General features: G+C 42.9%; 1 protein-coding gene across 1 annotated transcript in view; it reads left to right on the top strand.

Moving 5' to 3' along the window:
* The window catches only part of LOC124722180 (dynein axonemal heavy chain 5), an 843802-nt gene that overhangs the window by 700435 nt on the left and 130689 nt on the right, over positions 1–12678 (top strand). Inside the window, exon 67 of the mRNA XM_047247380.1 lies at positions 8291–8517. Coding sequence (XP_047103336.1) covers positions 8291–8517 — 227 coding nt within the window. The remainder of the gene's footprint in view (positions 1–8290; positions 8518–12678) is intronic.

The raw sequence follows: 12678 nt of genomic DNA, 5'->3' as shown, positions 1-12678 counted from the left end.
CCCAAAACTACATTCCATAGATCTTTCCTCTTATTTCAACATTTGTTTCCACCAAAAAAATCCTATCCAAGCATGCTTTCTGTATTTATATGTTCACATATTTCTTACCTCATTATTTATTTTCCATTATCTTACCTCATCATTTATTTCCAAGAAAATCCTACCTAAGCCTGTTGTCCCTAAACCCTACTTTTTTTGTTCATATCCTCTTTCAAAATACTTTTTTGGCCAAACCATTTTCTTATAGCTTCTCAATGCATTTCTTCCAATTCATCACAACTTGTTCTCTTATATGGCCTACCCCATCTTAAGCTAACTTAAATCTATTGAGCTCAGATGCTAAACTAAGGGTCGAGGCAATGCAGCAGCACAAAACAATTAACACAAACAGCAATGACAAAAAAATGCAAATTGGCAAAGCAAGCAGCAATATTACAACTAATATAAGGCAATGAGCAGCAAACAAGAAAAATAAATCAGTAGTAAAACTGCCTTAACAGAGTAATGTAAAGTGAAATTTAGTAGCGCTATGCCTGGCAAACAGCAGCAGCAAATGTAATAACTTATATCTAAACATGACATAGCTCAAGCAGAAAAAATATTACACTAAAGACAACAGTGCAGACAAGGGAAATGTATATTCACATCTTAATGTCTATGTAATTAAAGTGGTGCACCACAACTTATTCTACCATAAAAATTACCAAGTACTTGAAAAGTAAATTATGTATGTAGTTACAGTTATTAGTCCCTTCTTACTGTTCTTTCCTTTTTTTTTAAGAATGTGGATCATAAAATTATTATCTAACAGATCTGTTGACAGAAAGTGTTCACATTAGCAAATGCATTTAATTTTATTTTATAAAAGCAATAATGCAACACACCTGGAAAACAGATATCAAATAAAATAAGCAACTATGTACAAAGTAAAGCATAAAATAATCGTTCATGAGGCATTTCATAAGTTAGTAGAAATTCTCTCAATTCTCATAGAAAGACACTTGTCATAATCAGGTGTGCAGATGTACGAATATTTCCCATCAATTCATAAGCATTTCAGTAAGTAGCACAAAGTACGAGTAATCATATGTTTTCAAGTTTTGAGCGTGTCATATTTGCAATGCTTTCTACAAAGGAATGTCAATAGCGAGGTTAATGGTCTCTTTTTTTCTCCACCTGTGCCTCTGAAAGGAACACACTAATGGCTTTTTCCCAGGCGACTATCGCGCAGCTGGATTCCCACCACGCATTACGCGAAGGTCACTTAACTTTCCTACCGAAATATTTGCGACAGCAGTTTGCACTACAGTGACAGTCTCATATAAAATTTCACAGGTCGAGAATTTGCGTTACAAATGTCTAGAAACAAAATCCTTTAAAGATAATAGTGTCCAAAAAATTTTCGTCGGCATTGTGATACATTCACGCATTTACACACATTTCATAACTCTTTAAAGTACGATTCTTGGTTTCCATCATCATATTTCGAAAGTCAGAGTCCCTAACCACAACTCCTTATTCCATTACCTTATTACACATATACATATTCTTCGACACGTCAATCTTGCGTCGACACTTCAATATTTCATCATAATTAACACATAGCATAATCAGATTCCATATATAGCATCAGCTTATTGATCATAAACATACCTCAACAGTAAAATACACATTGTCATCGTAATAATATCATAAAAACTCAGCCAAATCTGAAAAATATCGTAGCTTTCTGCAATAATTTCAAAACCTAAAAAAAATTCTCTGCTCATTTCAATAACATCATCTACCTCAAACGTACTTTAAAAATCATGATCCCATAGCAAATACATCATTCAAAGCTCTCACAGTATCACAATGGTTCCGAAAAATATATGAACAGTTCACAAAATGCATACAAAATACAATTTCATAAGTGTGAAGTTATCCAACTGTGTAATTGCGTAAACATCTGTCACTGATATAGTAAAAAAAATATTTATCTCTCAGTTAAATGATCAGATAGCTGTGTAATTTGTGTGTTAGAGAAATATGGTACCGATGTGTAAAGTTGTATAAGCAAATACCATATTAGCTAGGGCTCCTTGTGCTTGTCAAACACGTGGTACACAAAGTAAGCGTGTACCCCCCTGAGGATTAATGTAATTATGCCGTCAGGTGTTACAGATTACAGCAATGGAATGAAATGTATCACGGAAAACTTTCTTTGTAATTCAAAAATCTTGAAAAATAAGTTGTTTAAGTACAAAATTAATCACTCAAATGCGTCTTCTGTAGCGCTAAATGTGCGTCTTGCTGTAAGATAATTCTGTGGAACTGTCGTAGTTATCGTCCTCTGTAAGCAAAGTTCTGCTGAAGTCAATGTAATTACCTCATCATAGACGAAAGTGAAATGCTTTGCATATAGATATTGTAGTTATTACGTACCTTACCGTGATCAAGAAAGTACTATAATGTAACGTATTGTTGTGCTATGGAAAAGGCTGTCTCATTGTAGCTATACCACAAAAGTTACTACTAAAACATATTTTACTTTCCAGAATAATTCAGAAAAACTGTGCAGATATAAAACAGAAACACCGCAAAAGCAACATTGAAATTGTCACTCATTAGTAGTGTCGTGATAAAATCGTGTAGCTGTCACATAAACTAACCACTGTGTCATCTGGTATCTCACAGAAAGTACTTTAAATCCAGAATGTATTTTCAAGTAAACCAAAATGTTGCATTAAAATCTCATTAGCAGTACTGGTAAATGTTCTAAGTATGTGAGTCTTATAGTCGTTACGTAATCGTGCAACTAACAAGCAAGAATGTAGAAATAACAACACTGCGTCATCTGTTCACTATAACAATGCATTCGTAATTTCTGTTGAAATAAGTACTCTTGGTTCTTGACTGGATATTTAACTTCAAACATTGTTGCATGTTAACAGATTCTAAGTCTGACAAAGCATACTAGTAATGTAAAGTGAAAAGTTATATGGCAAAGACACAGTTAAAAAGCAGATTATCTTTCAATAAACGGCTTTGCATGTGAAATGTGGTGTAAACCTTTACTCTTCCTAGTACGCAGAGTATCAACTTCAACGCAATTATCATGTGGTATACGTCGGTAAAGAATACTGGAATTTTTCTCAAGGTTAGCGTCTATGTAATTTTTCCCTGAGCCAGCCAGCGCACGTGGCTGCCTGCGGTGCGAGTCATTGTCTGTCTCTTTGTTGGCGTACGTCGTTATTGGGATTAGGAGACCTAACTTCTACAAATTCACCTTGTCGAGAGTGCCCTGCTCTGTTTGAATCCCGCCAGTTCTGATGGAATTCAGGTCTGTCGTTTTGTCGGTAGTTTACATAGTTTCTTGTTTGTCGGTCATGTGGTGGAGAATTTCTCCCGGAATCGTAACTGCGCGCTGAACTGTTGCGTCTGAAGTTATTCTGTCTCCCTTGATAATAATTGTTTTGGTTTCCATATTGTCTGCTTCTATGGTTATCTCTGTCATATTCATAATTACAGAAGTGCGATCTTTCTCTGTAATTATTACTACTCTGCCAACGGTTGTCATATGGGTGGTGTCTGTTTTGGTCACGATTTGTGTTGTGAGAATAGCCTTGTCGTGTCCAATTATTATTCCTTTCATCGCGGAATTGCGACGGATGTGACCTGTAATTGTTGTGTTCCTGTTTTCATGTTCCACGATTGTCAGTGTCAATTTCTAATTCTTGTAAGAGTCCCTGAAGAGCTTCAATGTCGTCTTGGCAACGTCCTGCCAAAATAATATGTCGTAATTGTTCAGGTAATTTGATTAAGCAAATGCGGATGAGTTCTGAGGGGCTGTATGGGTTTGACAGGTACTGATTCTTGTGCAACATGTCTTCAAAATATTTCAAAAGACTGGAAAATTCAGATTGTTCGAAATGTTTCATCATTATGATGCTATGTTTTACTCGGTCTTGTGTAGCTTGAGACCAATATGCTGAGAGGAAGGCATGATAAAATTCTCCTTCACTGTGGCAATCGTGAATGACCGATCGCATTCTTACAGCTGGTTCATTCCCTAAATAGCCACACATAAATTCTAATCTGTGCTCTAATGACCAGTTGGGGGGGGGAAACAATGAGAGAATTGTTGAAGCCACGCTTGTGGATGAATGTCGTTGCCGGAATTCTTAAATGTTTTGAATTTACGTGTAGTAATGAACAGCTTATAGTCAAAATCATCGTGTCGGCGAGTCGCATGTCGGTCATTGTTACGTCGTGTCGGCGGTTCCATCTCAAAATTCGGTGCACATTGCCAATTTCTTTCATAACTTCCGAAATGCCCTGTGTTATTATTTTGCGGCTTTTCAGTATTTCTAAGTCCCTCTTCCCGTGTTGGAGCGCGAGTGTCCTCTGAAATTTGTAATTTTTGTATTACTTATGCCAACTGATCTTGTACTTCCCGGATTTCTCTTTTGTGTTGCGTATTAATTTGATTCTGATTTTGTTTGAATTTCTTAATTTGTTCATACTCTTCTGTGTCAGTGATGGCTACAGGTCTTGTGTCATTCAGATAATCATCTACCTTTGTAGATAAGTTAGTGAACTGATCTGAAAATTCGGCTACTTTCTCCGATAGTGTACTTATTTCCTGAGTGTGTTTTTCTGAACCAAGTTTCAGAGTGTCCATTTGTGTTGAAATCGTATCTACTGTGTCCTTTAAGTTTTCCTGAGTTTTTGCAAGTAGCATAACCGAATCGGTAGATGCAACTGAGTCAATTGTAGCCCACAAGGTCTCATGATTTTCATGAACAATGGTTTGCAGTTCTTTTATGGCTGCTTCGTGATTCTGTGATGCATTTTCATGCCGCGAAAAAATAGGTTGAAAATGCTCACAAATTTGTGTTTTTACGTCATTACAGACTTTTTGACATTTCGCTTCAATGTTATGTAACTCAGTAGTTAAATCTTCACGTGTTTGTTCAAGTGTGGTGTCTAACTTTTGAAGCTTTTGCTGTGTTTGTCTCTGATTCTGTTCCATTGTGTCTAACGTTTGAAGATTTTGTTCCATTGTGTCTAACTGTTGCTGTGTTTGTCTCTGGTGTTGTTCCATTGTGTCTAACGTTTGAAGCTTTTGTCCCATTTGTTGCATTAATTGTAATAACAATGCACTGGTGTCTAAAACGTGTTCCTCAGTGCTATTCGGCAATGCATTTGAACCGGCAATATTCGCATTTTGAAAAGCAGGTAATGTGTCTTGACTTATTTGAGAAAACGGCGAGGACGCAAAACCTGAATCTACAGTATTTGCAATATTGTGTTCTGTCATTTGGGATTCCTGAGGCGAGCTGTTGCCGACCGATCGATCGATAAAGCTTCCCTGTTCACTAATTGTTTCACTGCCTACGCCATTGTTTGCCGCCCGCTCCATTTCCCTATGCACAATTACCAAATTACTATGTTGAACATTACTTAATTCATTACACGGTGGCGCTAACACACTGCTTTCATCTTCATTGTCATTTCTCAGTTTACTTTGGAGCCTAGTATTACGTTTTTCACACGCCATTATTGTCACAATATTTCACACGACAACACAGAAAAGCACAATTTGAAGAGCAAAATAAGAAAACACATTAACATAGCATTGAAAATAATATCTCGTTAATTGCAAGCGCAGCTGCGAAATACTTGGTGCAAATTTACATGCATGCCACAACTGTTTTACTGTACAACAATTAAAAACTACAACTACAAAGGAAATTCTCTCTACAATTACGCGCTAGCAATAAACAAAGGCTGCACTAATTGCACAAACTACAAGAAAAAAATCAGAAGATTGCAGTGAGGTATCCTCGGCTAAGGGTCGACATATCAAACGTCCCCTTAGAAAAATTATACATGACTGTGCTTAAACTGACACACAGTATATTTTTAGCGCAACGCAATCTGACTTTCAGTAATCCCTACAAGAGAATGGCCCTGACTAAATTAACCTATACGTTTCACAAATCACTTACTTCACAAAAATCTTCGTTACTCGAACTACTGCAATACAGCGAGCGCCACTACTGCCAGCTAAATAAAAGATTCAAACTATGGAAGGCACTAACTACTGATAGGCATAGTTAGCAAATGAAAGATTTTAATAGAGAACAAACAATATATTTACCTTAATAGTCATTATATATATAGCAGTTCATGCCATCGAGTCTTACAAATTTCAAAACTCCGCCATCTCTCTCCCCACATCCACCACTGCTGGCGGCTCACCTCCAACTGCGCAACGCTACGCGCTGTTAACATCCAACTGCCCAACACTACAATGGCAGACAACAATGCAAACTAGCCACAGACTGCACACAGCACAGCTAGTGATTTTCATACAGAGCGCTACGTGGCTTTACCAATATAAAAACCTGAACAGCCTACTTACACTCTCTACACTGATCCCCTGCAGCATCACTTCTGCCTTGTCGATAATGATTTTCAGACCAACTGTGGGTGTATTATGTAAGTAAAAAGAAAACTTGTCGAAATATATTCATTGCTGCAATAAGCAGTGAGGTTAATCAGCAAAGCAGCTGCGAAGTTGTCAAACAAATAAAAAACCATCTTCTTCTTACTAAATTATCTACACTACTGGCCATTAAAATTGCTACACCAAAAAGATGACGTGCTACAGACGCGAAATTTAACCAACAGAAAGAAGATGCTGTGGTATGCAAATGATTAGCTTTTCAGAGCATTCACACAAGGTTGGCGCCGGTGACGACACCTACAACGTGCTGACATGAGGAAAGTTTCCAACCGATTTCTCATACACAAACAGTAGTTGACCGGCGTTGCCTGGTGAAACGTTGTTGTGATGCCTCGTGTAAGGAGGAGAAATGCATAGCATCACGTTTCCGACTTTGATAAAGGTCGGATTGTTGCCTATCCCGATTGCGGTTTATCGTATCGCGACACTGCTGCTCGCGCTGGTCGAGATCTAATGACTGTTAGCAGAGTATGGAATCGGTGGGTTCAGGAGGGTAATACGGAACGCCGTGCTGGATCCCAACGGCCTCGTATCACTAGCAGTCGAGATGACAGGCATCTTATCCGCATGGCTGTAACGGATCGTGCATCCACGTCTCGATCCCCGAGTCAACAGATGGGGACGCTTGGAAGACAACAAACATCTGCATAAACAGTTCGACGACGTTTGCAGGAGCATGGACTATCAGCTCAGAGACCATGGCTGCGGTTACCCTTGACGCTGCATCACAGACAGGAGCGCCTGTGATGGTGTACTCAACGACGAACCTGGGTGCACGAATGGCAAAACGTCATTTTTTCGGATGAATCCAGGTTCTGTTTGCAGCATCATGATGGTCGCATCCGTGTTTGGCGACAATGTGGTGAACGCACATTGGAAGCGTGTATTCGTCATCGCCATACTGGCGTACCGCCCGGCGTGATGGTATGGGGTGCCATTGGTTACACCTCTCGGTCACCTCTTGCTCGCATTGGCTGCACATTGAACAGTGGATGTTAGATTTCAGATGTGTTACGACCCGTGGCTCTACCCTTCATTCGATCCCTGCGAAAGCCTACATTTCAGCAGCATAATGCACGACCGCATGTTGCAGGTCCTGTACGAGCCTTTCTGGATACAGAAAGTGTTCGACTGCTGCTCTGGCCAGCACATTCTCCAGATCTCTCACTAATTGAAAACGTCTGGTCAATGGTGGCCGAGCAACTGGCTCGTCACAATACGCCAGTCACTGCTCTTGATGAACTGTGGTATCGTGTTGAAGCTGCATGGGCAGCTGTACCTCTACACGGCATCCAAGCCCAGTGTGACTCAATGCCCATGCGTATCAAGACCGTTATTACGCCCAGAGGTAGTTGTTCTGGGCTCCGCAGCTCGTGGTCGTGCGGTAGCGTTCTCGCTTCCCGAGCCCGGGTTCCCGGGTTCGATTCCCGGCGGGGTGAAGGATTTTCTCTGCCTCGTGATGACTGGGTGTTGTGTGCTGTCCTTAGGATAGTTAGGTTTAAGTAATTCTAAGTTCTAGGGGACTGATGACCATAGATGTTATGTCCCATAGTGCTCAGAGCCATTTGAACCATTTTTTTGTTCTGAGTACTGATTTCTCAAGATCTATGCACCCAAATTGCGTGAAAATGTAATCACATGTCAGTTCTAGTGTAATATATTTGTCCAATGAATACCCGCTTATCATCTGCATTTCTTCTTGGTGTAGCAATTTTAATGGCGAGTAGTATATTTTTTTGTACTTTAGTGTGAACCAAGTATGCACGTGTTTTACAGCACTGCGGGCGGTGTCGATGGGACAGGGACAAGAGCTGTGCGCCCGCAGGCTCATCTGCGACTCGATGGCGGGCGGCGGCTGGGTGCTGCTGCAGAACATTCACCTGTCGCTGCCATTCTGCAGCGAAGCCATGGACGCGCTCGTCGAGACGGAAAATATACACGAAAGCTTTCGTCTCTGGATGACTACCGAGGTCCACACTCAGTTTCCCATCGCTCTGCTGCAGGTTAGTTGCACAGCTGCTTGGACAGATCATTGCCGTGGGGATCTGCACGAACGAACCACGCGGACTGCGCAGGAAGGAAGAAGTAAGGATCATTGGGTTTTAAGTATCCGTCGATGACGAGGTAGTTAGGGACGGATATAAACTCGTATTGTGGAAGAATTGTAAAGGAAATCAGCAGTGTTCTTTTCAAGGGGACATCCCGGCAGTTTCCTTAAGCAATCTAGGAAAATCACGATGGCCAGACGGTTGTCTGAATTGCAGTCCTTCCGAATCCGAATATAGTGCGCTAATCACTGTGCCACCTCGCTCGGTAAGAGGGAAGAGGAGGAGTGAATCAGATGTCAAGCGCGGTACTGAAATTGACACTGAGGTTATAAAAGTCCTCTTAATATCGTATCGGACCTCCTTTTTCCTGACGTAGTGCAGAAACTCGACTTGGCATCGACTAAACAAGTCGCTGGAAGTCCTCTGCAGAAATACTGAGCGATGCTGCTTCCACAACCATCCACAATTGCAGAAGTGTTGCCGGTGTAGGATTTTCTGCATGAATGAATTGTCCCATATATGAAACTTCCTGGCAGATTAAAACTGTGTGCCCGACCGAGACTCGAACTCGGGACCTTTGCCTTTCGCGGGCAAGTGCTCTACCATCTGAGCTACCGAAGCACGACTCACGTCCGGTACTCACAGCTTTACTTCTGCCAGTATCTCGTCTCCTACCTTCCAAACTTTACAGCTCTCCTGCGAACCTTAATCTGCCAGGAAGTTTCATATCAGCGCACACTCCGCTGCAGAGTGAAAATCTCATTCTGGAAACATCCCCCAGGTTGTGGCTAAGCCATGTCTCCGCAGTATCCTTTCTTTCAGGAGTGCTAGTTCTGCAAGGTTCGCAGGAGAGCTTCTGTAAAGTTTGGAAGGTAGGAGAAGATGATACTGGCAGAAGTGAAGCTGTGAGTACCGGGCGTGAGTCGTGCTTCGGTAGCTCAGATGGTAGAGCACTTGCCCGCGAAAGGCAAAGGTCCCGAGTTCGAGTCTCGGTCGGGCACACAGTTTTAATCTGCCAGGAAGTTTCATATCAGCGCACACTCCGCTGCAGAGTGAAAATCTCATTCTGTCCCATATATGTTCGATAGAATTCATGTCGGGCGATCTGGATGGCCAAACCATTCACTCGAACTGTCCAGAACGTTCTTCAAACCAATTGCAGACAAATGTGGGCTGGTGACACCACACATTGTCATTCATAAAAATTCCGTCGTTGTTTGGTAACATGAAATCAATGTGTGGTTGCAAATCGTCCCAATGTATTTCAGTTAGACCAGACGTCTAAGTCAACCCCGTGTAAACACAGTTCATACCATTATGTAGCCACCGCACCGCCAGCTTAACAACTTCGGTCCACGGCTAAGTCGGGTCTGCACCACACTCGAACGCTATTATCAGCTCTTACCAACTGAAACCAGGGACTCATCTGACCAGGCTACAGTTATTCAGTCTAAAAATGTGGAAATGTGTATGAAATCTTATGGGACTTAACCTAAATTATCCTAAGGACAAACACACACACCCATGCCCGAGGGAGGACTGGAACCTCCGCCGGGACCAGCCACACAGTCGATGACTGCAGCGCCCTAGACCGCTCGGCTAATCCCGCGCGGCAGTTATTCAGTCGTCTAGGGTCCAGCCGATATCGTCGCGAGCACAGCAGAGGCCCTGCAAGCAATATCCTGCGGTTAGCAAGAGCACTCGCGTCAGTCGTCTGCTGCCATACCCCACTAACGCCAAATTCCACCGCACTGTCCTAACGGATGCTTTCGTCGTACGTCCCCCACCGATTTCTGAGATTATCTCAAGCAGTGTTGCTTGTCTGTTAGTACTAACAAATCTACTCAAACGCAACTGCTCTCGGACGTTATCTGAAGGCCGTCGGCCACTGCGTTGTCTATGCTGAGATTAATGCCCTAAATTTTGTACTCTCGGCACACTCTTGACGCTGTACATCTCAGAATATTGAACTCCCTAACGATTTGCCAAATGGAATGCCCCATTCGCTTAGCTCCAACTACCATTCCGTGTTCAAAGTCTGTTAATTCCTGCCGTGCTGCCGTAACCAGGTCGGAAACCTTTTCACATGAGTCACCCGAGCACAAATGACAGCTCTGCCATTGCACTGCCCTTTTATACCTTGTGTTCACGATACAACCGCCATCTGTATATGTGCACATCGCTATCACATGATTTTCGTCACATCAGTGTACGTGCACTACAAGTGCCGCTACAATTATTTCTTACTGCATTATTTCTATTTGCTAACGGCCTTGACGCAGTGGTAACACCTGTTCTCGTCAGACAACCGAAGATAAGCGCTATCGGGCTAGGCTAGCACTTGGATGGGTGACCTCCCGGTCTGCCGAGCGCTGTTGGCAGGTGGGGTGCACTCAGCCCTTGTGTGGAGCTACTGAGGAGCTACTTGATTGAGAAGTAGCGGCTCCGGTCGCGGAAACTGACATACAGCCGGGAGAGCGGTGTGCTGATCACATGCTCCTCCATATTCGCATCCAGTGACGGCTGTGGGCTGAGGATAACACGGCGGCCGACCGGTACCGTTGGGCCTCCATGGCCTGTTCGGGAGTAGTTTAGTTTATATTATTTCTGTTTACTGTATTGATAGGCACGGATGCTAATGCACACTTACGTAGTGGCACGCGATTTGGAGACAACCGGATCCAATTCTGGTGGAGAATACAAGTTTCAACGCTAATATTTTGCCGGTAATGGGTTGGGGGGGTTGGGTTGGGTTGTTTTGGGGAAGAGACCAAACAGCGAGGTCATCGGTCTCATCGGATAAGGGAAGGATGGGGAAGGAAGTCGGCCGTGCCCTTTCAAAGGAACCATCCCAGCATTTGCCTGGACCGATTTAGGGAAATCACGGAAAACCTAAATCAGGATGGCCGGACGCGGGACTGAACCGTCGTCCTCCCGAATGCGCCGGTAATGGGAGGACAGTCTGTCGTGTACAGTTCCTTAGTTCTCAGTTTGCAGCTAGATACTGGGTTCAGTTCCAAACTAGTCTCTAGTGTCTCATGGAGTGAGGGCATGTGATAGCGTTGGTGGTGATACGTCCGTCGATGGAAAACGATAAGCTACTCTAAAGGTTTGGTCTATCTGCCAGCACCGAATTTCCCGATCTCCCTTTCCTTATCATCATCATCAACAGCAACATCAACATGCCAACAACACTAAAGCATCACATATACTCATCACAGTCGCCTTCGTTCGACACATACACACCGAGTGCAGCGTTTTAGTCACTGGACCAGCATTCGGGATATCAGTGGTTCAAATCACCGTCCGCCCACCCAGAATCATGTTTTCCGAGAAAATCTGTTCCGGGGACTCCCGGTATGGTTCCTTGTAATGAGGCATCCGGTTTCTTTCCTCCTCCTTTCGCAATCCTACGTTGCGTGTGTGTAAGGGACAGTGAAATGATAACGAGACAGATCCAAAAAAGGTAACTAAACTGTTTATTACAAGGGGCGATAAAAAAGATTCCATCTGAGGGCGTTGCTGCAGCGTATCTCCAACGTAGTGCGACTCCGATATGGACATATAAGCACCGGCATACAGGCAAGGAATTAGCGTCCCATTCGTGTCTTTCCGATGACCGTGCGGTATATGTGGAAACGTGAACTATGGCGAATTTATTACCAAATGCGTCCAAACAAGACCGATGTACTGTTATTCTTTTCTTGGCTGCCAATGACAAATACCGATAGAAATCCATCGGAGAGTGAAGAATGTACCCACATCAAACAAGGTTTAGCATCACCCCAGTTCCCTGAACTCCTGAACACAAACGTTAACTGTGGATATTAATGTACCCACACAAAAAAAGTTTAGCATCACCCCAGTTCCCAGAACCCCTGAAGACAAACGTTAACTGTGGATATTGTATCACAGACACACTCCCTTTGATTGTTCAGAGATGTCACTAAACCCGCCCAAAGATGCTAACAACCATGCATGAGCAGCCCCTATTAGATGGAGAGGGTCCGACAGCCGATCAGTTCCAGTCATTCCATAAGGAAGGAGGTACACGGCTCGTGTTTTCTGTAGTTCAAGCAGGTCTAGATGGCGAATACCGCGGTTCCATCGCGTCCG

This window comes from Schistocerca piceifrons, chromosome X, assembly GCF_021461385.2.
Source record: "Schistocerca piceifrons isolate TAMUIC-IGC-003096 chromosome X, iqSchPice1.1, whole genome shotgun sequence".
NCBI lineage: Eukaryota > Metazoa > Arthropoda > Insecta > Orthoptera > Acrididae > Schistocerca > Schistocerca piceifrons.
Note: the sequence above shows the minus strand (reverse complement) of the source record. Positions and strands in the feature narration are given on the sequence as shown.